The sequence below is a fragment of the Ranitomeya variabilis genome, chromosome 2 (assembly GCF_051348905.1).
Source record: "Ranitomeya variabilis isolate aRanVar5 chromosome 2, aRanVar5.hap1, whole genome shotgun sequence".
NCBI lineage: Eukaryota > Metazoa > Chordata > Amphibia > Anura > Dendrobatidae > Ranitomeya > Ranitomeya variabilis.
In genome coordinates this window covers 848,906,873-848,934,526 of record NC_135233.1, presented here as the reverse complement: position 1 = coordinate 848,934,526, position 27,654 = coordinate 848,906,873, and the positions used below count along the sequence as shown (strand labels likewise).

Genomic DNA, 27,654 nt, shown 5'->3' with positions numbered 1-27,654 from the left:
CGCACAGTGGTATATCCAGCACAGCCCGCACAGTGGTATATCCAGCACAGCCCGCACAGTGGTATATCCAGCACAGCCCGCACAGTGGTATATCCAGCACAGCCCGCACAGTGGTATATCCAGCACAGCCCGCACAGTGGTATATATAGCACGGCCCGCACAGTGGTATATGCAGCACAGCCCGCAGTGGTATGTACAGCACAGCCCGCAGTTGTATATACAGCACAGCCCGCACAGTGGTATATACAGCACAGCCCGCACAGTGGTATATACAGCACAGCCCACACAGGGGTGTATCCAGCACAGCCCACATCTCTCCTCCTCACCCCCCCCCCCCCCCCCCCCCGAGAATGTCCCCACAGTCCAGTAAAAAAAAAACCCACTCTCCTCACCTTTCCTCTTGCCAGCGTTGCTTCCTGCTCCGGTCTCAGCAGCTGTAGTCTGCCTGGGACACAGCAGGTGCGCGATGATATGACGTCATCGCGCACCCGCAGTGTCTGTAGACGCTCTCTCCTCCATCATTGCATTCAACTGTACCGGCGTCATAGACGCCGGTATAGTTGAATGTGGCGGCAGGGGGGTGAGTCGGCGGCGGCGGGGGGAGGCGGATCAAGCGGCCCACGACTGGCACCGGCCCTTCTGGCATTTGCCAGAAGTGCCCGATGACCAGTCCGGCCCTGTATGGCTCCCACCGATCCTAAACTCTGCAATGCCCTTTCTGATTGAAGCTGAGGTCGAGCATGCCCACTTCGACTCTATGTCTTTAGCACTGCCAGAGATAGCCAAGTTACGTCACCTAGACAATGAATGGAGCGACTTCCAGTCTGTTTAGACTGGACACTATAGAGCCCCATTTTAGGGATTAGTGGGGGTCTCAGCAGTCAGATCCCCAGTGATCAGTAAGATATCACATAACTTGGTGCAAAACCTTTAATGAGTGAATACAACATAGATCTTCAATTTATATAATATAGTAGTAGTGAGTATGTCCTTTCCTCTGTGTCTGCAGGTTATATCAGCTGGCAGTTTACAGAACTGCGAGCACTGTGTAGTATAAGGCAGACATCACCGTATCATAAATTATCGAGCTAGTAAATTCATTAAGCAATGCGGTTTTGTCTGTTTGCAGGAATCTGTTGCAGAATGACTACAGTTTCTTACGAGATATTAACGTCTGGCCTCCTCTCGTCATTATTGGAATCTGCTGCTCGACTCTTTCAGCTTCCATGAGTAACTTGATTGGAGCCTCCCGTATTCTGTATGCGCTGGCAAAGGATGAGTTGTTTGGTAAGTACCCTGTGCAGGAGAAGAGATACATAACCCTGTGCCACCATAAAGTATTCACATAATACAAAAGCCACACATACAAGGAAAGCCCTTGGTATTTCTTCTGTAAACAGGCCCCAGTGTTGGGCCATTTGGCCTTAGAGCATTTTGGCTGAAAATTCTTTATATCTCAATGCGTTTTATCCGCCTGCAGCTGGTGGTGTGGACTTTACTACCATTCATTTATCATGGGCAGTGACTGGCTAGTTTTGGCAGGTAGCACTCAGTAATCTGTCCGCTCCATCTTTTGTGTCTTGTTTCTTTATTGCCTTGGTTTGTTCTTGTGGGAAAGCTTGTTGTGTGCGATCGCCATGCTCCTAGGAGAACTCTAGTTCTAGAAACACTTCACAGGTGAAATGTCTAGAATAAATGAGTAACTTTCAATACTTTAGTTTTCTGATATGTAACTTTCGATACTTTACTTATCTTGTGCTGATTTTGAGCCTTTACATACTATTTAATTCACTTTTTATTTCTAACTGCTGCTCGACTTTACCGACATCTGTATTTGGTGTGTGTGCACTCTGCTGACACTGAAGGGCCAAGACCTAAAATATTCCTGCATAGGCTCTGAAATGCCATTTATTGTCTAAATGTTTAATACATTTCCCTCCTGTAAATCTTTCTGATCCCCTGCTTAGATTTCCCATCATGCTCTGCCATTTGCTCTGGGATCACCGTTCCTTACAGCCCACAATCCCACCTCCTCCACCTCCGAGCTCCCGATTAGTATACCCGTTCTTCCTCCTTCATCAGAATGCATATGAACTTCTCATGGCCGCCCGCTGCACTTCTCAGGACAGCTACAAGTGTGCTGCATCCGACACAACCCTGGTCGCAGCAAAGACTCTAAAAAAGTGCTGTCCCATTAACTTCATGCTTGGTCTCAGGCTACATCGGGCTTGTCCGCCCCTGTCTGCTGTCACTGACCTGCCGTAGCAGAGCTGATTGTAGGATGCTTGGTTAGCAGATGGCTTGTTGTCATGCATGGCATGTTCAGATGAGCCTCAGAAAGGCAACGTCCAACACCCGCCATGATGTACAATGGGGGAAATAAGTATTTGACCCCTTGCTGATTTTGTAAGTTTGCCCACTTGCAAAGACATGAACAGTCTATAATTTTAAGGGTAGGTTAATTTTAACATTGAGAGAATATCAAAAATAAAATCCAGAAAATCACATTGTATAAATTTATTTGCATTTTGCAGTGAGAAATAAGTATTTGATCCCTCTGGCAAACAAGACTTAATACTTGGTACCAAAACCCTTGTTGGCAAGCACAGCAGTCAGACGTCTTGTGTAGTTGATGATGAGGTTTGCGCACATGTCAGGAGGAATTTTGGTCCACTCCTATTTGCAGGTAATCTCTAAATCATTAAGATTTTGAGGCTGTCGATTGGCAACTTGGAGCTTCAACTCCCTCCATAAGTGTTCTATGGGATTCAGGTCTGGAGACTGGCTAGGCCTCTCCATGACCTTAAAGTGCTTCTTTTTGAGCCACTCCTTTGTTGCCTCCCGCTGAATGTTTTGGGTCAGTGTCTTGCTGGAAGACCCAGCCATGACCCATTTTTAATGGTCTGGTGAAGGGAAGGAGGTTGTCACTTAAGATTTCATGGTACATGGCTCCATCCATTCTCCCACTGATGCGGTGAAATAGTCCTGTGCCCTTAGCAGAGAATAACTCCCAAAACATAATGTTTCCACCTCCATACTTGACAGTGGGGACGATGTTCTTTGGGTCAAAGGAAGTATTTTTCTTCCCCCAAACACCTCAAGTTGAGTTACTGACAAAGCCCTCAATCTTTTTCTCATCTGACCACAGTACCTTCTCCCAATCACTCACAGAATCATCCAGGTGTTCATTGGCAAACTTCAGATGTGCTTGCACATGTGCCTTCTTGAGCAGGGAGACCTTGCGGGCACTGCAGGATTTTAAACCTTTACGGCGTAATGTGTTACCAATGGTTTTCTTGGTGACTGCGGTCCCAGCTGCCTTGAGATAATTAACAAGTTCCCCCCATGTAGTTTTAGGCTGATCTCTCGCCTTCCTCATGATCAAGGATACCCCACAAGGTGAGATTTTGCATGGTGCCCCAGATCAATGTCGATTGACAGTCATTTTGTATTTCTTCCATTTTCTTACTAATGCACCAACAGTTGTCTCCTTCTCACCCAGCGTCTTACTTATGGTTTTGTAGCCCGATCCAGCTTTGTGCAGGTCTATGATCTTGTTGTCCCTGACATCGTTATAAAGCTCTTTGGTCTTGCCCATGTTAAAGAGGTTAGAGTCTGACTGATTAATTGAGTCTGTGGACAGGAGTCTTTTTATAAAGGTGGCCATGTAAGACAGCTATCTTTAATGCAGGTAACAAGTTTATTAGGAGTGTCTGTAGGAGACAGAACTCATAAAGGTTGGTAGGGGATCAAATACTTATTTCTCACTGCAAAATGCAAATAAATTTATATAATTTATACAATGTGATTTTCTGGATTTTATTTTTGCTATTCTATCTCTCAATGTTAAAATTAACCTAACCTTAAAATTATAGACTGTTCATGTCTTTGTCAGTGGGCAAACTTACAAAATCAGCAAGGGATCAAATACTTATTTCCCCCACTGTATGTTCCCTAAGTGCTCTCCACAGGATACACATCACATGAATACAACTGAGAACTTCTTAACAAAGCATCATAAGTAAATAAGAAGTTGCAAAGTTGCTTAAAATTCCCAACATTATTGTTGAGGATTGAATTATCACACCTGGACTATCCATTTAGTTTGATTTAATAGCTGATGAATTCTAAATAAGTAGATTGAGAGCTTTCTTTAGGACTTGACCTTTTAATCAGAACAGATCCAAAATATCATGTGTCAAATCAGTAATTTAAATAAGAACTGACAAGCTACAGGGGAATAAAATGTTTTCTGCCAGAACTCAGCCGTGGATCCCAACAGAAGGACACTGGGGAATCTTTCTGCCAAGTAAAGATTGTCCAGCAGACAGTCCCTTTAACTCTTAAAGGGAACCTGACCATGTATTCTTAATGTCTGAATTAGGCCTGATCCAGAAATCTGATTTTCAAGTACGAGTGCTATCCATGTTTTTCACGGATAGTACTCTCGCCTGTGAAATTCTTTACGGCAATTAACATGTCCGATTTTTTTTTTTCCTCGGACCGAGTGGTCCCCGAAAATATCAGAGACATATCTGATTTTGATCTGAAGGGTTGGATCAAAATCAGCAATGCAAACAATGGGTCCGTGAAAAAATCGGACCGCACTTTGATGACATCACAGACTTTCGTAATGGAAAAGGTAAAGAACTTTTTTTTTTTAATTTCTCCATGTGCGAGAAAATCAGATAATACTCGTACCACACTGTGAGCGAAGTCTCATGAGAGTCTTATCAGAATAATTGGTCTGATTTTCTCGTATGTGAAGAAAAGACAGAAGTCTGAATGAAGTCTTACCGGCAGCATTAGTCAAGAACTCACGGCATTCTTGCAGCCACATATGCTTTAGGACTTTGCGTCTCTATGACTAGTGCGAAGAGAGAGAGACCTGTCAGTCTTCCAAAGTAGGGCAGGAAGAAGCTGCCAGGGAACATACCTAAAACTAGTCATCCGGGATACATAGTCCCCAGCAGACTTTTAAAAGTATGTTCTCTCTTAAATACTGTAGCGTTTCATAGTATGCCACACATGTCTTCGATAACTCAGGCAGTGTCTTATTCATTAATATACAAGAGAACCAAAAAGGAGTACAAAGAATCCTGAATATAAAAACCAAATAATTTATTCAATACAAATAAATAATACAGAGTAACAAAATACTTGTTAAATAACGACAAAGTGAAATAGCTGACTTCACAAGTACAATACCCAGGGACAGCATCAATTAAAGTGGATGGGGGGGACACAAAAAAGAAACAATCCTTATTGTCACATCTCTTAACATAGTCACTAGTGAGAGATATCAGGGTACTGAAAAATTTTTTTTTTTAGTAAAGGTAGTATCCAAAATTGAAAGTACTACTAATTAATTTAAAAAGGCAATCCAGTATCCATACCAATCTCAGCGGTATTAAACCGCTAGTTAATGTATAGTGCTTAGAGATAAGAACAAGTCACTAGGAATGTCTATAAGTGTCCTTACCCATGATCTCCACTGGTGTCACCGGGGTAGCACAGCCCCAACGCGCGTTTCCTCGGGCCTCCTCGGGGGGCTGAAACGCGCGTTTCAATATGGTTATATGGGAGTTTCCTGAGCCAATATGGCGTCCTCTCTCTTGTTAAATTGAGAGGAATAAATCATGTGGGAAATGATTTCTGCTCTGAAGGCTGTTTTTCTAGTGTCTTATTCATTATTCGACTAGAGAAATACAACATGATTGATCACGTTTAGCAGACGTAAGTCAATCATTGATTAGGAAACATTACAAAACTAATCAGTCTGTAACTGTTTTTTCAAAGGGTAATATATACTGTGCACAATTGTTAGGCAAGTGAGAATTTGGCCAAGAAAGAGATTTAAGTGACTCTGAAATGTAAAAAATTGTTACAAGTCTTACAGAGGGAGGCAGCACTTTCTTGCTAAGATATCTAAGATATTGGGGCGTGATCACAGAAACATCAAAAGTTTTGTTGCAACTAGTCAAGAGGTTGCAAAAAAACATGTTGAGATAAAAAGATGCCTATTAAGTGCCAAAGATATGAGAAGAATCAAACCTGAAGCGACCAGGAACCCATTGTCCTCCAGTCAGTGCTGTAATATTCCAGAATGGCAACCTTCTTGGAGAGCCTTCTTGGAGAGTACAAGGTGTTTAGTGCTCAGAGACCTGGCTGAGGTAAGGAGTCCGTGAAAAAACAAGACGCAGTGAACAAGACGCAGAAGTTGAAATAGGGACAAGAGATATCTAAAGACCCATTTTTCAAAGGTTTTATGGACTGATGAAATGAGTGACTTTTGACGGAGCGGATGGGTGGACCTGTTGCTTGATCAGTAATGAGCACAGACCTCCATTTCAGTACAGATGCCAGCTAGGTAGAGGTAGGGTACTGGTATGAGCTGGTATTATTAACCCCTTCATGACATGCACCATATATGTACTGCGCATGTCAGGTCTCTCCCTTTTGATATGGGCTCTGGCGCTGAGTCTACATCTTTCCCGGCACATGGTGGCTGTTTTGAACAGCTGACATGTGCCCCTAACAGCCGTGGGTGGAATCACGATCCACCCGTGGCTGTTAACCTGTTAAATGCCGCTGTCAATCTCTTGACAGCGGCATTTAATGTGATCGCGCTGAAAGAGCGTCACTAATCCCTCCCATCATCGCCTGTGTCACATTTACCAGAGTCACGGGTTCCATGACAACCCGGGGTCTCCAGCAGACACTTGTGGTTGTGATTGCTACAGTTGTGGCCAAAAGTATTGACACCCCTGCAATTCTGTCAGATAATACTCAGTTTCTTCCTGAAAATGATTGCAATCAGAAATTCTTTGGTATTATTATCTTCATTTAATTTGTCTTAAATGAAAAAAACACAAAAGAGAATGAAGCAAAAAGCAAAACATTGATCATTTCACTCAAAACTCCAAAAATGGACCAGACAAAAGTATTGGCACCCTCAGCCTAATACTTGGTTGCACAACCTTTAGCCAAAATAACTGCGACCAACCGCTTCCGGTAACCATCAATGAGTTTCTTACAATGCTCTGCTGGAATTTTAGACCATTCTTCTTTGGCAAACTGTTCCAGGTCCCTGATATTTGAAGGGTGCCTTCTCCAAACAGCCATTTTTAGATCTCTCCACAGGTGTTCTATGGGATTCAGGTCTGGACTCATTGCTGGCCACCTTAGAAGTCTCCAGTGCTTTCTCTCAAACCATTTTCTAGTGCTTTTTGAAGTGTGTTTTGGGTCATTGTCCTGCTGGAAGACCCATGACTTTTGAGGGAGACCCAGCTTTCTCACACTGGACCCTACATTATGCTGAAAAATTTTTTGGTAGTCTTCAGACTTCATAATGCGATGCACACGGTCAAGCAGTCCAGTGCCAGAGGCAGCAAAGCAACCCCAAAACATCAGGGAACCTCCGCCATGTTTGACTGTAGGGACCGTGTTCTTTTCTTTGAATGCCTCTTTTTTCTCCTGTAAACTCTATGTTGATGCCTTTGCCCAAAAAGCTCTACTTTTGTCTCATCTGACCAGAGAGAATTCTTCCAAAACGTTTTAGGCAAACTCCAGCCTGGCTTTTTTATGTCTCAGGGTAAGAAGTGGGGTCTTCCTGGGTCTCCTACCATAATGTCCCTTTTCATTCAGACGCCGACGGATAGTACGGGTTGACACTGTTGTACCCTCGGACTGCAGGGCAGCTTGAACTTGTTTGGATGTTAGTCGAGGTTCTTTATCCAACATCCGCACAATCTTGCTTTGAAATCTCTTGTCAATTTTTCTTTTCCGTCCACATCTAGGGAGGTTAGCCATAGTGCCATGGGCTTTAAACTTCTTGATGACACTGCGCACGGTAGACACAGGAACATTCAGATCTTTGGAGATGGACTTGTAGCCTTGAGATTGCTCATGCTTCCTCACAATTTGGTTTCTCAAGTCCTCAGACAGTTCTTTGGTCTTCTTTCTTTTGTCCATGCTCAATGTGGTACACACAAGGACACAGGACAGAGGTTGAGTCAACATCCATGTCAACTGGCTGCAAGTGTGATTTAGTTATTGCCAACACCTGTTAGGTGCCACAGGTAAGTTACAGGTGCTGTTAATTACACAAATTAGAGAAGCATCACATGATTTTTCGAACAGTGCCAATACTTTTGTCCACCCCCTTTTTTATGTTTGGTGTGGAATTATATCCAATTTGGCTTTAGGACAATTCTTTTTGTGTTTTTTCATTTAAGACAAATTAAATGAAGATAATAATACCAAAGAATTTGTGTTTGCAATCATTTTCAGGAAGGAACTGAGTATTATCTGACAGAATTGCAGGGGTGTCAATACTTTTGGCCACAGCTGTATATAAGCGCCGCCCAGAGGTTGGGGCTCATATGAAGTGAGCATTTCTGCTACATAGTGCAGGGCTGAAGCCCTGCTGTATGTAGCACAAGTGATCTGATGATCGCAGCTTCTAGTCTCCCATGGAGACTATTAAAGCCAGTGTAAAGTGAAAAAAATGTTTTTATAAATATGAATAAAATATATAAGTTCACCTTGCCTCTTTCAAAATAATACAAACAAGCAAAAAAATACCAAACCACATATTTGGTATGGCCACGTTCATAATCGCCCGGTCTGTCAAGCTATAAAAAGAATGAATCCGATTGGTAAACGGCGTAGCAAAAAAAAAAAAAAGCCAAAATGCCAGAATTACGTTTTTTTGGTTGCTGCGTCATTGAATTAAAATGCAATAATGGTGAACTACATCAAAATGGTATCAATAAAATTGTCAGCTCGGCACGCAAAAAATAAGCCCTCATCCAGCCCCAGATCCTGAATAATGGAGATTTTTTTAATCAAACTTTGTATTTAATTTTCACCACTTAAATAAAAAACAACCTATAAATGTTTGGTACCTATTAACTCATAATGACCTGGAGAATCATAATAGCAGGGCCATTTTAGGATTTGGTGAACATGGTAAAAAAAAAAACAACCAATAAACAGTTGTGCAATTGCACTTTTTTTTCAATTTCACTGCACTTCGAATTCTTTTTCCCATTTTCCAGTACACGACATGGTAAAACCAATTGCTTTGTTCAAAAGTACAACTTGTTTCGCAAAAAACAAGCCTTGAAATGGCCTTATAGACAAAAAATAAAAATGTTATGGCTCTAGGAAACGGGAGCAAAAAAAACAAACGCAAAAACGAAAATGGGCTATGGCATGAAGGGGTTAAAGATGATCTAATTGAACCTTTTGGGGTTAACCCCTTTCCAACATATTCCATCATAATAAGTACCTGTACCTTGGTACTTATTGACGTGTGACGGATTATTACGTCAACACAATCATGCGGGCACAGAAGCTTTGTTTGCGCGATCGCTGATTCTGACAGCTGACACCCAGCACTAAGTCCCATGAGCGGAAAAATAAAAAAGTTATAGCTCTCAGAATAAAGGGATGCAAAAATAATTATTTTTTCTATAAAATAGTTTTGTGTAATTGTGTAAAAGTGCCAAAACATAAAAAGATATACAGTAAACTAGAAATATAGATCTGAAGTAAAAATTTTTATGAAAAAAAAGTTAATTTTTATTCCACATTCCAAAAAATCCTTTTAAGCACCTGAAGGGTTAATAAACTCCTTGATGGGTGTAGTTTTTAGAATGGTGTCACTTTTGTGTATTTTCTGTCATATAGACCCCTCAAAGTGACTTAAATATTATGTGGTCCCTAAAAAAATGGTTTTGTAAATTTTGTTGGAAAAATGAAAAATTGCTGGTCAACTTTTAACTCTTATAACCTCCTAACCAAAGATAATTTTCATTCCAGAATTGTCCTGATGTAAAATAGACAAGTGGGAAATGTTATTAACTATTTTGTGTAACATACAGTGGGGCAAAAAAGTATTTAGTCATACAGCAATAGTGCAAGTTCCACCACTTAAAAAGATGAGAGGCGTCTGTAATTTACATCATAGGTAGACCTCAACTATGGGAGACAAACTGAGAATAAAAAATCCAGAAAATCACATTGTCTGTTTTTTTATCATTTTATTTGCATATTATGGTGGAAAATAAGTATTTGGTCAGAAACAAAATTTCATCTCAATACTTTGTAATATATCCTTTGTTGGCAATGACAGAGGTCAAACGTTTTCTGTAAGTCTTCACAAGGTTGCCACACACTGTTGTTGGTATGTTGGCCCATTCCTCCATGCAGATCTCCTCTAGAGCAGTGATGTTTTTGGCTTTTCGCTTGACAACACGGACTTTCAACTCCCTCCAAAGGTTTTCTATAGGGTTGAGATCTGGAGACTGGCTAGGCCACTCCAGGACCTTGAAATGCTTCTTACGAAGCCACTCCTTCGTTGCCCTGGCGGTGTGCTTTGGATCATTGTCATGTTGAAAGACCCAGCCACGTTTCATCTTCAATGCCCTTGCTGATGGAAGGAGGTTTGCACTCAAAATCTCACGATACATGGCCCCATTCATTCTTTCATGTACCCGGATCAGTCGTCCTGGCCCCTTTGCAGAGAAACAGCCCCAAAGCATGATGTTTCCACCACCATGCTTTACAGTAGGTATGGTGTTTGATGGATGCAACTCAGTATTCTTTTTCCTCCAAACACGACAAGTTGTGTTTCTACCAAACAGTTCCAGTTTGGTTTCATCAGACCATAGGACATTCTCCCAAAACTTCTCTGGATCATCCAAATGCTCTCTAGCAAACTTCAGACGGGCCCGGACATGTACTGGCTTAAGAAGTGGGACACGTCTGGCACTGCAGGATCTGAGTCCATGGTGGCGTAGTGTGTTACTTATGGCAGGCCTTGTTACATTGGTCCCAGCTCTCTGCAGTTCATTCACTAGGTCCCCCCGCGTGGTTCTGGGATTTTTGCTCACCGTTCTTGTGATCATTCTGACCCCACGGGGTGGGATTTTGCGTGGAGCCCCAGATCGAGGGAGATTATCAGTGGTCTTGAATGTCTTCCATTTTCTAATTATTGCTCCCACTGTTGATTTCTTCACTCCAAGCTGGTTGGCTATTGCAGATTCAGTCTTCCCAGCCTGGTGCAGGGCTACAATTTTGTTTCTGGTGTCCTTTGACAGCTCTTTGGTCTTCACCATAGTGGAGTTTGGAGTCAGACTGTTTGAGGGTGTGCACAGGTGTCTTTTTATACTGATAACAAGTTTAAACAGGTGCCATTACTACAGGTAATGAGTGGAGGAAAGAGGAGACTCTTAAAGAAGAAGTTACAGGTCTGTGAGAGCCAGAAATCTTGATTGTTTGTTTCTGACCAAATACTTATTTTCCACCATAATATGCAAATAAAATGATAAAAAAACAGACAATGTGATTTTCTGGATTTTTATTTCTCAGTTTGTCTCCCATAGTTGAGGTCTACCTATGATGTAAATTACAGACGCCTCTCATCTTTTTAAGTGGTGGAACTTGCACTATTGCTGAATGACTAAATACTTTTTTGCCACACTGTATCTCTGTGATTTAAAGGCATGAAAATGCAAAGTTTGAAAATTGTGAAATTTTCAACATTGTTGCCAAATTTACGTTTATTTCACGAATAAACACAGGTCATATTGAAGAAATTTTACCACTAACATGAAGTACAATATCTCACGAAAAAAAGTCTATTTGTGAAAAATCTGAAATTTTGCGAAAATTTGGGAAATTTTGTAATCTTCAAACTTTTAATTTTTATGCACCTAAAGGGAACCTGTCGGCTTCCCCATGCCTCCAGAACCACTTGCATATGTAAACACTCTGCCTAATAGTCCCTGTATGACATTACATACATAAATAGATCTTTAGAAAAAGTATTTCTAAAGTCTGTTTATGATACTGTATGTAAATGAGGGCTTTTATTAGTCGATGGGGCGTTAGTGTCCCCAGGCTAGTTGGCCCACTTATGTATCATCACCCCCATGTGGGCATGATAACATAACTTACAAGTGCTGCCGTCATTTCAAGCGCTATACTTAACCTCACACATGCGCACTGCTTCTTCCCATTCGCATAATTGATCATCTCAAGGTGTGTTTACGCGTGCAGGCTTCAGAGAGGCATACTGCACATTATCGGAAGTCTGCAGGATCGTGACAACATGCTAAGTGGGCCAACTTATCTGGGGACACTATTGGCCCCTTGACTAGTCAAAGCCCTCATTTATATATCATACACGGTTTCTATAAAGACTTTTTGTATGGGATCACATCACATTTGAAGTGACTTTGAGGGGCCTATATGACAGAAAATACCAAAAAGTTACATAATTCTAAAAACTGCACTCCTCAAAGTGCTCAAAACTACATTCGAGGAGTTTATTAACCCTTCAGGCACTTCAAAGGAATAAATGGAATGTGTAAGTGATAATTTTGACTCCATGGATGTTTTCCAGAAATGAGCAGCAGTGGATGCTGCTGACTGAAAATTGCAAACCTGCTATTGTAATACTCAGGACATTGTAGTGGCCAGCATTTTATGGCCCGCTCGTGCTTCTGGAGACATGCACCCGTTAATTAGGCTGGCTTTCATCGCTACAGAAATGCCAAACGTGGACGCTAAATGTGGTTTAAGCACACTGAAGTTCAGAATAGAAAGGGCATTTTGATTTGGGCATGCAGAATTTGGTAGATTTATTTTGGGGGGCGAGGAGTCATAGTGCTTTTTTAGAGTCTTTATACTATAAGTAACGTGGAAGCCTATATTTCCATTAACAGGTGACGGACCTGAGTGGGGACATTTTTTTGTGGATTGAGTTGAAGCTTTCATTGGGAGCATTTCATTTAACATTTGATATCAAATTTATCTGCCACTCTATGCTGAGCACTTATATTGGGGTTTCAATACAAATCTCTCAATGACGTGATTCAGATGAAACCCTGAGGGATACATTCACTATAACGAGGCTGCAGAGTTACTCTTGACTCCATCAGGCCTCTGTTCATCAGTTTTCCTTTCAGAAGTGCACAAAACTGTGGCTGATTGTGCTTTTATGCATGCCTAGAAAGATGGAGACTGCCGTATCATACACCAGATGGCATCCACAGTGCTTCCATCTGCCTCATTATAGGGAATGTTCCACCGGGGGTTCCATCTGAATCACGTTTTCAGAGTGTAAGTGCTCAGCGCAGAGCTCAGGATGTGCGCCGAACCATATTCTGATCTATGGAAGGCAGAATGAACAAATCAACAGCAGATCAGTAATTGTTTTTATTTATTTTTTACTTTGTTCCTCGTGCAGTATAAGTGACCTTATTCTTCAGGTCAGTGTGATTACAGCGATACTACATTTATATCATTGTTTTATGTTTAGCTGCTGTGACCTTTTTTTTCTTCAAAAACTAGTTTTTGCATTGCCATATTTTGAGACCTATAATTTTACCGTATTGCTGCTGACAGTCATATAAGGGATTATTTTTGGCAGAACAAATTGATGTGTTTAGTGGTACCATTTTCGGGCACATTACATTTTTTGATCACTTTCTATTCCGATCTTTGGGAGGCAGAATGAACAAAAACCATCAATTCAGTAATTGTTATTTTGGGGGAAGGATGTTATGCGTATGGTAAAAATTGATAAGGCAGCCTTATTCTTTGGGTCAGTACAATTACAGCGATACCACATTTATTGTTTTATTCTGAGAGCTAAAAGTTTTTTAGTTTTCTGCTGATGGAGCTGTATGTTAGCTTGTTTTTTGCAGGACAAGATGACGTTTTCAGTAATATCATTTTTATTTACATTCGTATTTATGATCGCATTTTATTCCTCTTTTCGTTCAGCGGTATGATGGAAAAGCATAGTTTTGCATCGTTTATTAATTTTTTATGGTGTGCACCTAATAGGTTAATAGTGGGACAGTTCTATAGGTCGGGTCGTTGCGGAAGCAGTGACGCCTAATATGTAAACTTTTTTTTTACTTAATAAAAATATGGGTAAAATATGTACACTACTCAGAAAATAAAGGGAACACTTAAACAACACAATGTAACTCCAAGTCTGTCCAGCTATGAAGCAACAACGATAGTGAATCAATTTCTCCTGCTATTGTGCAAAAGGAATAGACAATAAGTAGAAATGATAGGCAATTAGCAAGACAACCCTTATAAAGGAGGTGTGGTTCTGCAGGGGGTGACCACAGACCATTTCTCTGTTCTCATCGTTCTTGGCTGTTATTTTGGTCACTTTTGCATTTTGTCATTGCTTTCACTCCTAGAGGTATTGTACAGTAGCATGAGGCGGTGTCTACAACCCACATAAGTTTCTGAGGTAGTGCAGCTTATCCAGGATGGCACATCAATGCGAGCTGTGGCAAGAAGGGTAGCTGTGTATGCCAGCACAGTGTCCTTAGCATGAAGCAGATACCCGGAGACAGGCCAGTACACCAGGAGACGTGGAGGGGGCTGTAGGAGCAGCAACCAAGCAGCAGGTCCACTACCTCCTCTGTGCAAGGAGAAACAGGAGGAACAGTGCCATAGCCCTGGAAAATGACCTCCAGCAGACTACTAACATCTGTGTGTCTGCTCAAACTGTCAGAAACAGACTCCACAAAGGTGGTATGGGACTTTGACGTCCACAAGTGAGTGTTTTGCTTATAGCCTACCTCCATGCAGAACACCAAGATTGGCAGATTCGACATTAGTGTCCTGTGCTCTTCACGGATGAGAGCAAGTTCATACTGAGCACATGTGACAGAGTCTGGAGACACCATGTAGAATGTTCTGCTTGTAACATCCTCAAGCATGACCCATTTGGCAGTGGATCAGTAATTGTGTGGGCAGGCATTGCTTTGTAGGGCCACCCAGCCCTCCATGTGCTAGCCAGAGGTACTCTGCCTGTCAATGGGTATCGGGATGAGATCTTCAAACTCATTGTGAGACAGCATGCAGGTGCAGTAGCCCTGGGTTCCTTCTGATGCATGACAATGCTGTAGGCATCATCTGGCTGAAGTGTGTCTGCAGTTCCTGCATGATGAAGGCATTGATGCTATGGACTGGCCTGCCCATTCCCCAGACCTGAATTCAACCGAATAAATCTGGGACATCATGTCTTGTTCCATGCAGAAACACCACGTTGCAGCACAGACTTTCCAGGAGTTGACTGATGTTTTAATCCAGGTCTGGGAGGAAATCCCTTAGGAGAACATTCTCCACATCAGCAGAATGCCAAGGCATTGTAGGGAGGACATACAGGCTCATGCAGGCCACACACACTACTGAGCATCATTTATTTGATCGCCCATGACAGCACCAACGAGAGGGTATCCGCCCTTCAGGAACAGGAAACCTACAGATACAAAGGGGAGGCACCTCTCCCACGCATCAGTTTGGTTTCCTGTTCCTGGAGGACAGGGTTCCTACAGATACATGGAGGAGTTATCAGACCCAGGCCCGGCCTGTCGGTTCAGGTAGCGGGGGTTCTCCTACCTTGGCTGGTGCAGGGTCCCTGAAAGTGCCACGGTGGGTCCAGGGAAGATTCCACGTCAGTGAGCGGGGCAGGTGGAGCGGTGTCCGGAGGATTTCCATCACTGGAGGGCCAGCGCCGGAAGGTGAGTATCCTCCCTGATGCATCCGTCAGCTCCTGACTTGCGCTCCTCGACCTGCTGCGGCGTTTCCGGGTCTGGCGGCTTCGGGGGCGGCCCTGGTGACGCGACCGGGAAATTGGCTGGTGATGTCCCTGGGCGGTTCTCTGGCGCGCTCTTGCGGCCTCATTGGAGGTTGCGGTGGTGACGCTTTGGGGCGGCAGGGCCTGGGAGGCCGTCCCAGATGCCGGACAGCTTTTTTTTTTTTTTGCACGTTATCGCCGGGTCACGTGCACACGGCTGGCTGGGGATGATGGCCGGGGGCAAGGGGGCGTGGAGTTGAGAAGAGGCATGTCGGGTCCGGAGAGGGGGCTGTACACCCCTGACCAGAGACCTGCTGACCCGGATATCCGGTGGGAGGGGACATATAAAGGTCCTGGACGCCTGCAGACAGTGCTTCTGAGCCATTACCAGGATGGACGTGGCAGGAGTTCCCTTGGAGCAGCAGGAGGACCAGCCTCAGAATACAGAGCAAAATGCTTCTGAGAGGCCCCGTACAGAGCCCCGACAGAAGGCTTAGGAAATGGGTAGTAGCCGGGCAAGTGGACAGTCCAGCCGCAGGAGTTCCTCCAGGGTGGAGGAATCAGCAGCGTCAGCAGAGAAATGTTCACCTCGTGATCCGGGGAAGAAGTGTTCTGGGAAATTGAGACACAGGGAGTGTGCCCTCTGCAGATGCCCCCTGCCAGACGCTTACCCAAAAAAGTTATGTCAGTCTTGTGTACGGCAGACGGTAGGATTCTAAAAGGGGGGTGGTTAGCCTCTAGCTGAGAATGCAGTGCTTTTATTTTTTCCCCTTCTGCAGATAGCGGAAGAAACCCCCGACTTCACCACAATCCTGGGGGAGATTATTTGGATGGAGGTGAAGGAGTCCTTAATGTCCCTATCTCAGAACGAGAGTTCCAAGAGGAAAGGGAGTGGAGGTAGAGCGAGTTTTACAGACTCTGATTCCTCGGCTGACCTTAGAAAGGATGAAGATTCCTCGGAGCCTTCTTCTTCATCATCTTCATCGGAGGATTCTAGCCGTTTCTGCTTTCCCTTAGACTGCATGGACAAATTGGTAAAAGCGGTCAGGTCCACTATGGGGGTGGCACATTCTAGGCCGGAATGTTCAGTGCAGGACTTAATGTTTGGCGGATTGGATCCAAGGAAACGCATGTCCTTTCTGCTGAATAGTAAAATTCAGAGCCTGTAGACTGGGAATGGAAGAGGCAAAGGTACCCTTTGAGGATCCCGTGGTGGATAGATGGGATAAGGTCCTGAAGCTCAATGCAGCTGTGGCTAAAGCTTCTAAAAAATCTTCCCTATCCTTTGAGGACCTGGGTTCCTTGATGGACCCTTTAGACAAAAAAGCGGACACCTTCCTTAAAGGGACATGGGAGATGTCAGCTAGCTCCCTGAGACCGGCGGTAGCTTCTACTTGTACAGCCAGATCCTTGATGTCTGGCTGAATCAACTAGAGTCCCAGTTAAAGGACTGAGCCCCACGAGAGTCTATCTTAAATACCTTACCAATAATTCTGGGGGCTGCAGCTTTCCTAGCCGATGCTTCGGCAGACTCTGTAAAGATGGCGGCTAGGGCAGCAGGGCTGTCCAACGCGGCTCGAAGGGCACTGTGGCTGAAATGTTGGCCTGGGGATATCCAGGCGAGATCCCGACTCTGCTCCATCCCATGTGAAGGAGAGCACCTTTTTGGACCATTCCTGGATGAACTTTTAGAAAAAGCAGGGGATGATAAAAAGAAGTTCCCCAGTTTACTGACTCCTTCCTATCAACATCCTTTCAGCAGGAGAAAGTTCAATCGTAGGAGACCTTCCAGGGAGCGAGTTAAGTGGGATGAAAGGAGGAGAAAAGGTATGGGATTTATGTTTGGAGACTCCTCACGGGAGCATAAGAAACCATCCCAATGACTAGCGGTGCCCTTGGGGGGTAGGCTGGCGGCCTTCTACCCGGCCTGGTCCCTGATCTCCAACAGTGTCTGGATTTTAAGTCTAATATCATCAGGACTTCAATTTGAATTTTCTTGTGTTCCTCAGAATAGGTTCAGGATTACTCCCTTCCGATCTTCTTTATAGCAGGCTGCCCTGGAGTCGGAGATCCGTGATCTATGTCATAAAAGGGTCCTGGTAGAAGTGCCAGAGGCAGAGAAGGGTAAAGGATTCTACTCCCCTCTATTTTTGGTTCGAAAACCGGACGGTTCCTTCAGTAAGATCATCAATCTTAAAGCCCTCAATAAGATTCTGATAATACGTCCCTTTAAGATGCAGTCAATCAGTTCAGCAATAAAGCTTATGTTTGAAAACTGTTTTATGGTTGTATTAGATCTAAAGGATGCATATTATCATGTACCCATTCACGTATCCCATCAACGTCTCCTTAGAGTGGCAGTTTCCATGGGAGGGTCCGTCACTTCCAATTTAGGGCCCTTCCCTTTGGCCTTGCGGTTGCTCTTCGCATGTTCACTTAAGTTGTAGCTGAGGTCATGGCCCACCTACGTGAATCTGATATCCTTATAATTCCCTACCTCGACGACTTCCTTATTGTAGGCAGTACAGCGGACCATTGTTTATTACAGTTGGAAAGGACAATGTCCATCCTGGAATGCTTAGGGTGGCTATTAAATATAAAATAAAAATCACGGTTACAGCCCCTGAGAGTGCAGCAGTTTTTGGGCCTAATTTTAGACTCTGAGAGTCAGGAGTGTCGTCTACCGCCTGACAAGATGATTCGTCTCCGCTATCAAGTTCTGAACGCTTATAACAACCCCACCATGTCCCTCAGGAAGGCCATGTCCCTGTTGGGTTCCCTGTCATCTTGCATCCCCGCAGTCCGGTGGGCTCAATTTTATACAAGGGCTCTACAAGGGACATCTTTTTGAATGATAGGAGCCTTGGGGGTTGTTTGGAGGGTCTAACTTTATCCCGAACCTCTGTAAAATCTCTTGAATGGTGGCTAGACCAGAGTAACTTATCCAGAGGGGTTCCCGGGAGTATAATATATGCCGGGTAGTCACCACGGATGCAAGCCCTACTGGTTGGGGGGCTCATATGGGTGGGGTCATGATCCAGGGCCTATGGGATCACCATGAGATAGACAGTTTTTCTAACCTGAAGGAATTAACGACAATAGAACTGGCCGTTTAAAAAAGTCCTTGTATTTCTTCAGGGTCATCATGTGCGAGTCCTTTCCGACAATCAGGTCACAGTGGCTTCTATCAACTACCAGGGGTTGATATGACCTTTGTATTGTCCGGTGACACCAAGCCCATGGCCTAGTAAAGGAGAAGCATCTACAGTGGTGCTCAAAAGTTTCCTTACCCCGGCAGAATTTTTGCTTTCTTGGCCTTTTTTCAGAGAATATGAATGATAACACCAAAACCTTTTCTTAATTCATGCTGAGTGGTTGGGTGAAGCCATTAATTGTCAAACTACTGTGGTTTTTCTTTTTAAATCCTAATGATAACCCAAAACATCCAAATGACCTGGATCAAACATTCACATACCCTGGTGATTTTGGCCTGATAATATGCGCAGAAGTTGACACAAATGGGTTTGAATGGCTACTAAAGGCAACATCCTCACCTGTGACCTTTTTGCTTGTAATCAGTGTGTGTGTGTGCATAAAAGCTGAGTGAGTTTCTGGGATCCAGACAGACTCTTGCATCTTTCATCCAGCTACTGACTTTTCTGGATTGTAAGTCATGGGGAAAGCAAAAGAATTGTGTTGTGAAATTGGATTCTGGGCTCCCCCGGTGGCCACTTGTGGAATTGAACTTGTGTGCATCATCCCCTCTGTTCACCTGCTCCTATCAGGATGTGGGAGTCGCTATATAACCTTGCTCCTCTGTCAGTTTCTTGCCGGTCAACAATGTAATCAGAAGCCTTCTGTGCTTGTTCCTGCTACTAGACAACTCCCAGCTAAGTTGGACTTTTGTCCTTGTGTGTTTTTGCATTTTGTTCCTGTTCACAGCTGCTGTTTCGTTACTGTGTCTGGAAAGCTCTTGTGATCGGAAATTGCCACTCTGGTGTTATGAGTTAATGCTAGAGTCTTAAAGGAATTTCTGGATGGTGTTTTGATAGGGTTTTCTGCTGACCATGAAAGTGTCCTTTCTGTCTTCCTGCTATCTAGAAAGCGGACCTCGATTTTGCTAAACCTATTTTCATACTACGTTTGTCATTTCATCTAAAATCACCGCCAATATATGTGGGGGCCTCTGTCTGCCTTTTGGGAAAATTTCTCTAGAGGTGAGCCAGGACTGTCTTTTCCTCTGCTAGGATTAGGTAGTTCTCCGGCTGGCGCTGGGCATCTAGGGTTAAAAAACGTAGGCATGCTACCCGGCCACTTCTAGTTGTGCGGCAGGTTTAGTTCATGGTCAGTATAGTTTCCATCTTCCAAGAGCTAGTTCTCATATATGCTGGGCTATGTTCTCTCGCCATTGAGAATCATGACAGTTTGACCGGCCCAAAAAAGGGTTAAATTACTGGCTGAGAAAGGAGAGAAAAAAGAAGTCTGCTACAATTTTTTTTTTTTTTTTTCCTCTAGTTCTGAGTGTGCTCTTAATTGAATCACTTGCTAGTCTGCCTATACTGCAGCCTTCCTCTCTTTCTCTCCTTCTAATCCTTGAATGGCTCTGTGTTCACCTGTTTCAAATGGATCTTCAGAGTGTAGCTACAGGTTTGAATAATCTCGCCACAAAGGTACAAAATTTGCAAGATTTTGTTGTTCATGCACCTATGTCTGAGCCTAGAATTCCTTTGCCTGAATTCTTCTCGGGGAATAGATCTCACTTTCAAAATTTTAAAAATAATTGCAAATTGTTTTTGTCCCTGAAGTCTCGCTCTGCCGGAGACCCTGCACAGCAGGTCAGGATTGTAATTTCCTTGCTCCGGGGCGACCCTCAAGACTGGGCTTTTGCATTGGCACCAGGGGATCCTGCGTTGCTCAATGTGGATGCGTTTTTTCTGGCCTTGGGGTTGCTTTATGAGGAACCTCATTTAGAGCTTCAGGCGGAAAAGGCCTTGATGTCCTTGTCTCAGGGGCAAGATGAAGCTGAAATATACTGCCAAAAATTCCGCAAATGGTCTGTGCTTACTCAGTGGAATGAGTGCGCCCTGGCGGCGATTTTCAGAGAAGGTCTCTCTGATGCCATTAAGGATGTTATGGTGGGGTTCCCTGTGCCTGCGAGTCTGAATGAGTCCATGACGATGGCTATTCAGATCGATAGGCGTCTACGGGAGCGCAAACCTGTGCACCATTTGGCGGTGTCTACTGAGAAAACGCCAGAAAATATGCAATGTGATAGAATTCTGTCCAGAAGCGAGCGGCAGAATTTTAGACGAAAAAATGGGTTGTGCTTCTATTGTGGTGATTCAACTCATGTTATATCAGCATGCTTTAAGCGTACTAAGAAGCCTGACAAGTCTGTTTCAATTAGCACTTTACAGTCTAAGTTTATTCTATCTGTGACCCTGATTTGTTCTTTGTCATCTATTACCGCGGACGCCTATGTCGACTCTGGCGCTGCTTTGAGTCTTATGGATTGGTCCTTTGCCAAACGCTGTGGGTATGATTTGGAGCCACTGGAGGCTCCGATACCTCTGAAAGGGATTGACTCCACCCCATTGGCTAGTAATAAACCACAATACTGGACACAAGTGACTATGCGTGTTAATCCGGATCACCAGGAGGTTATTCGCTTTCTGGTGCTGTATAATCTACATGATGTTTTGGTGCTGGGATTGCCATGGCTGCAATCTCATAACCCAGTCCTCGACTGGAGAGCTATGTCTGTGTTAAGCTGGGGATGTAAAGGAACTCATGGGGACGTACCTTTGGTTTCCATTTCATCATCTATTCCCTCTGAGATTCCTGAATTCTTGTCTGACTTTCGTGACGTTTTTGAAGAACCCAAGGTTGGTTCACTACCTCCGCACCGGGAGTGCGATTGTGCCATAGACTTGATTCCGGGTAGTAAATACCCTAAGGGTCGTTTATTTAATCTGTCTGTGCCTGAACACGCTGCTATGCGAGAATATATAAAGGAGTCCTTGGAAAAGGGACATATTCGTCCTTCGTCATCTCCCTTAGGAGCCGGTTTTTTCTTTGTGTCTAAGAAAGACGGCTCTTTGAGGCCGTGTATTGATTATCGACTTTTGAATAAAATCACGGTTAAATATCAATATCCGTTACCACTGCTTACTGATTTGTTTGCTCGTATAAAGGGGGCCAAGTGGTTCTCTAAGATTGATCTCCGTGGGGCGTATAATTTGGTGCGAATCAAGCAGGGGGATGAGTGGAAAACCGCATTTAATACGCCCGAGGGCCATTTTGAGTATTTGGTGATGCCTTTTGGTCTTTCAAATGCCCCTTCAGTCTTCCAGTCCTTTATGCATGACATTTTCCGCGATTATTTGGATAAATTTATGATTGTGTATTTGGATGATATTCTGATTTTTTCGGATGACTGGGACTCTCATGTCCAGCAGGTCAGGAGGGTTTTTCAGGTTTTGCGGTCTAATTCCTTGTGTGTGAAGGGTTCTAAGTGTGTTTTTGGGGTTCAAAAGATTTCTTTCTTGGGATACATTTTTTCCCCCTCTTCCATCGAGATGGATCCTGTCAAGGTTCAGGCTATTGGTGATTGGACGCAACCCTCTTCTCTTAAGAGTCTTCAGAAATTTTTGGGCTTTGCTAACTTTTATCGTCGATTTATTGCTGGTTTTTCTGATGTTGTAAAACCATTGACTGATTTGACTAAGAAGGGTGCTGATGTTGCTGATTGGTCCCCTGATGCTGTGGAGGCCTTTCGGGAGCTCAAGCGCCGCTTTTCTTCCGCCCCAGTGTTGCGTCAGCCTGATGTTGCTCTTCCTTTTCAGGTTGAGGTCGACGCTTCTGAAATCGGAGCTGGGGCGGTGTTGTCGCAGAGAAGTTCCGACTGCTCCGTGATGAGACCTTGTGCTTTTTTTTCCCGTAAATTTTCGCCCGCCGAGCGGAATTATGATATTGGGAATCGGGAGCTTTTGGCCATGAAGTGGGCTTTTGAGGAGTGGCGTCACTGGCTTGAGGGGGCCAGACATCAGGTGGTGGTATTGACTGACCACAAAAATTTAATTTACCTTGAGTCTGCCAGGCGCCTGAATCCTAGACAGGCGCGCTAGTCGTTGTTTTTCTCTCGGTTTAATTTTGTGGTGTCGTACCTACCGGGTTCTAAGAATGTTAAGGCGGATGCCCTTTCTAGGAGTTTTGAGCCTGACTCCCCTGGTAATTCTGAGCCCACAGGTATCCTTAAAGATGGAGTGATATTGTCTGCCGTTTCTCCAGACCTGCGGCGGGCCTTGCAGGAGTTTCAGGCGGATAGACCTGATCGTTGCCCACCTGGTAGACTGTTTGTTCCTGATGATTGGACCAGTAGAGTCATCTCTGAGGTTCATTCTTCTGCGTTGGCAGGTCATCCTGGAATCTTTGGTACCAGGGATTTGGTGGCAAGGTCCTTCTGGTGGCCTTCCCTGTCACGAGATGTGCGAGGCTTTGTGCAGTCTTGTGACGTTTGTGCTCGGGCCAAGCCTTGTTGTTCTCGGGCTAGTGGATTGTTGTTGCCCTTGCCTATCCCGAAGAGGCCTTGGACGCACATCTCGATGGATTTTATTTCGGATCTGCCTGTTTCTCAGAAGATGTCTGTCATCTGGGTGGTGTGTGACCGTTTCTCTAAGATGGTCCATCTGGTTCCCTTGCCTAAGTTGCCTTCTTCTTCCGAGTTGGTTCCTCTGTTTTTTCAAAATGTTGTTCGTTTGCATGGTATTCCTGAGAATATCGTTTCTGACAGAGGGACCCAATTCGTGTCTAGATTTTGGCGGGCATTCTGTGCTAGGATGGGCATAGATTTGTCTTTTTCGTCTGCTTTCCATCCTCAGACTAATGGCCAGACCGAGCGGACTAATCAGACCTTGGAGACATATTTGAGGTGTTTTGTGTCTGCGGATCAGGATGATTGGGTTGCTTTTTTGCCTTTGGCGGAGTTCGCCCTCAATAATCGGGCCAGCTCTGCCACCTTGGTGTCCCCGTTTTTCTGTAATTTGGGGTTTCATCCTCGATTTTCCTCCGGTCAAGTGGAATCTTCGGATTGTCCTGGAGTGGATGCTGTGGTGGAGAGGTTGCATCAGATTTGGGGGCAGGTGGTGGACAATTTGAAGTTGTCCCAGGAGAAGACTCAGCTTTTTGCCAACCGCCGTCGTCGTGTTGGTCCTCGGCTTTGTGTTGGGGACTTGGTGTGGTTGTCTTCTCGTTTTGTCCCTATGAGGGTTTCTTCTCCTAAGTTTAAGCCTCGGTTCATCGGCCCGTACAAGATATTGGAGATTCTTAACCCTGTGTCCTTCCGTTTGGACCTCCCTGCATCCTTTTCGATTCATAATGTTTTTCATCGGTCATTGTTGCGCAGGTATGAGGTACCGGTTGTGCCTTCCGTTGAGCCTCCTGCTCCGGTGTTGGTTGAGGGTGAGTTGGAGTACGTTGTGGAAAAGATCTTAGACTCTCGTGTTTCCAGACGGAGACTCCAGTATCTGGTCAAATGGAAGGGATACGGTCAGGAGGATAATTCTTGGGTCACTGCCTCTGATGTTCATGCCTCCGATCTTGTCTGTGCCTTTCATAGGGCTCATCCTGATCGCCCTGGTGGTTCTGGTGAGGGTTCGGTGCCCCCTCCTTGAGGGGGGGGTACTGTTGTGAAATTGGATTCTGGGCTCCCCCGGTGGCCACTTGTGGAATTGAACTTGTGTGCATCATCCCCTCTGTTCACCTGCTCCTATCAGGATGTGGGAGTCGCTATATAACCTTGCTCCTCTGTCAGTTTCTTGCCGGTCAACAATGTAATCAGAAGCCTTCTGTGCTTGTTCCTGCTACTAGACAACTCCCAGCTAAGTTGGACTTTTGTCCTTGTGTGTTTTTGCATTTTGTTCCTGTTCACAGCTGCTGTTTCGTTACTGTGTCTGGAAAGCTCTTGTGATCGGAAATTGCCACTCTGGTGTTATGAGTTAATGCTAGAGTCTTAAAGGAATTTCTGGATGGTGTTTTGATAGGGTTTTCTGCTGACCATGAAAGTGTCCTTTCTGTCTTCCTGCTATCTAGAAAGCGGACCTCGATTTTGCTAAACCTATTTTCATACTACGTTTGTCATTTCATCTAAAATCACCGCCAATATATGTGGGGGCCTCTGTCTGCCTTTTGGGAAAATTTCTCTAGAGGTGAGCCAGGACTGTCTTTTCCTCTGCTAGGATTAGGTAGTTCTCCGGCTGGCGCTGGGCATCTAGGGTTAAAAAACGTAGGCATGCTACCCGGCCACTTCTAGTTGTGCGGCAGGTTTAGTTCATGGTCAGTATAGTTTCCATCTTCCAAGAGCTAGTTCTCATATATGCTGGGCTATGTTCTCTCGCCATTGAGAATCATGACAGAATTGTTAACGGAAAATCTACGGGAAAAGGTAGTTGAACTGTATAAAACAGGAAAGGGATACAAAAAGATATCCAAGGAATTGATAATTCCAGTCAGTAGCATTCAAACTGTGATTAGCATATGGAAAATCAGGGGCTCCGTGAAAACAAAATCACGGTTAGGTAGACTAACAAAAATGTTGTCCACAACTGCCAGGAAAATTGTTCGGGATGCAAAGACAAACTCACAAATCACATCAGCTGAAATACAGGACTCTCTGGAAAAAAACTAGCGGTGTGGCTGTTTCATGATGCACAGTAAGGAGGCACTTGAAGCAAAATGGGCTGCATGGTCGAGTCGCTAGAAGAAAGCTATTTCTGCGAAAATGCCAGAAAGTATCTCGCCTACAATATGCAAAACAGCACAGAGACAAGTCTCAAATCTTCTGGAACAAGGTAATTTGGAGTGATGAGTCCAAAATTTAACTTTTTAGCCACAACCAAAAACGTTACATTTGAAGAGAGGTCAACAGGGCCTATGATGAAAGGAACACCATTCCTACTGTAAAGCACGGAGATGGGTCGGTGATGTTTTGGGGATGTGTGACCTACAAAGGCACAGGAAACTTGGTCAAAGTTGAAGAAAAGATGAATGCAGCACGTTATCAGCAAATACTTGTGGCAAATTTGCACTCATCAGCCAGGAAGCTGCGCATGGGACGTATTTGAATGTTCCAACGTGACAACGATCAAAAACAAAAGGTCAAGTCGACCTGTCATTGGCTACAGCAGAACAAAGTGAAGGATCTGGATTTGCCATCTCAGTCTCCTCACCTCAACATCAATGAGCCACTCTAGAGAGATCTCAAGCGTGCAGTTCATGCTAGACAGCCCAGGAACTTACAGGAACTGGAGGCTTTTTGCCAAGAAGAGTGGACAGCTTTACCATCTGAGAAAATAAAAAACCTCATCCACAACTACCACAAAAGATTTTAAGCTGTAATTTATGTTAGAGGGGGCAATACACGGTATTAATAAATGGTGTATGTAAATTTTTGATCAGGGTCATTTGGATGTTTTGGGTTGTCATTATGATTTAAAGGGAACCTGTCACCTCAAATGGGCGGGATATTTAAATGACTTTTTACCGGTCCGATAGGCGGCATTTCCTCTTCATTTCTCCACCCCATCAGTTCCTTTTGTCCGCAATATGTTAGTGAATTAGAGTATGTGTGCGCCATAGTTGGCGTGTGCGCAATGCAATCTTCGGTGGCGCACGTGCAGTATGCTTTGCCCAACTGCGTGCAACGCCGAAAAGCATTACTGCGCATGTGCCCGTGCACTATGTCCCGCAACATAGCAAAATACTTCCAGGACATAGTGCGCGGGTGCATGCGCAGTAATGCTTTTCGGCTTTGCCCGCAGTTGGGCAACGCGTACTGCGCGTGCGCCACCGAAGATTGCATTTCACACGCGTCAACTATGGCGCACACATACTCTAATTCACTAAAATATTGTGGACAACTGGGATGGACGGGGTGGAGAAATGAAGAGGAAACGCTGCCCATCGGACCGGTAGAATCTCATTTAAATATCCTGCCAATTTCAGGTGACAGATTCCCTTTAAAAAGAGAAACCACAGTAGTTTGACAATAAATGGCTTTACCCAACCACTGACCATGAGTGGAGAAAAAGTTTTGGTGTTATCACTCATATTCTCAGAAAAAACGCCAAGAAAGCAAAAATTCTTCCGGGGTATGTTTGAGCACAACTGTAACTGTATCCATTACTAGAAAAATCATGGCACTCCTGAATTGGTGCTCAAGTTGGGACCAAAACCAGTTAAATACATCAAAAGCTTGGCACTCAAAGGAATTTTGGAATACATTTCTTGATTTTAATTGCAGTCCATAAATAAGTTCAGACGTTTCAGGTTTCAAATGACCTTATTCAGTGTACCGACTGCATAGGGAAATGAAAAAAAAAGATGGACAGTGTCGCTCAGAGTAAGAGTTCTAGCTTACTGCAAAAGTTTAGGATAGAAGGTAGCGTGGTTAACGCGGTATTCACCTCTTGTTCTTGTGTTACTTATTTATAGACTGCAATTAAAATCACAGCTGCGTGCTCTTGTTGTCATTTGACAGTGTGAATCGTGGCTGTCTGACCAGCGGTAATTAATTTACCACCTATCAGAGGCAGCGTTTGCCACCCGGTTATGCACATGACAGCGCGACAATTACCTAGTGTTCAGGGTGTCGAAGCCGAATAGTAACACGGACTTCCTAGTGAAGCCCGTGTTTGAAGTCTGAGCCTGAACAGTAGGTGTTCAGTAAGGACCCCGAACTTTACTGTTCGGGTTCGCCTATCTCTAATTACTGGTAGAAGTTAATTGAATTGTAAATTTCTGTAAAAACATGATGTAAATCTAGTAAAAAGTATTTGATAAGATAATTAACATTTAATGTAGATTTAAGCTGTAAAATATCATAAATATTTTGTGAAAAACTAGAGTTTGTCTTTAAGAAACACATTGCATATTTCAGTTCTCACTCAGTTCTTCTAGAAATACTCCTATTTCTTGGTGGGTTTGAGGGGCTCTCTCAGCCAAGAATTCCTATTAGGAAATTGAATATGCTTTCC

General features: G+C 44.0%; 1 protein-coding gene across 2 annotated transcripts in view; it reads left to right on the top strand.

Moving 5' to 3' along the window:
* The window catches only part of LOC143808011 (solute carrier family 12 member 9-like), a 349,348-nt gene that overhangs the window by 177,427 nt on the left and 144,267 nt on the right, over window positions 1-27,654 (top strand). For both annotated transcript variants that reach the window (XM_077290205.1, XM_077290206.1), the window contains exon 7: window positions 1,130-1,287. In XM_077290205.1, the coding sequence (XP_077146320.1) occupies window positions 1,130-1,287 (158 nt within the window). The remainder of the gene's footprint in view (window positions 1-1,129; window positions 1,288-27,654) is intronic.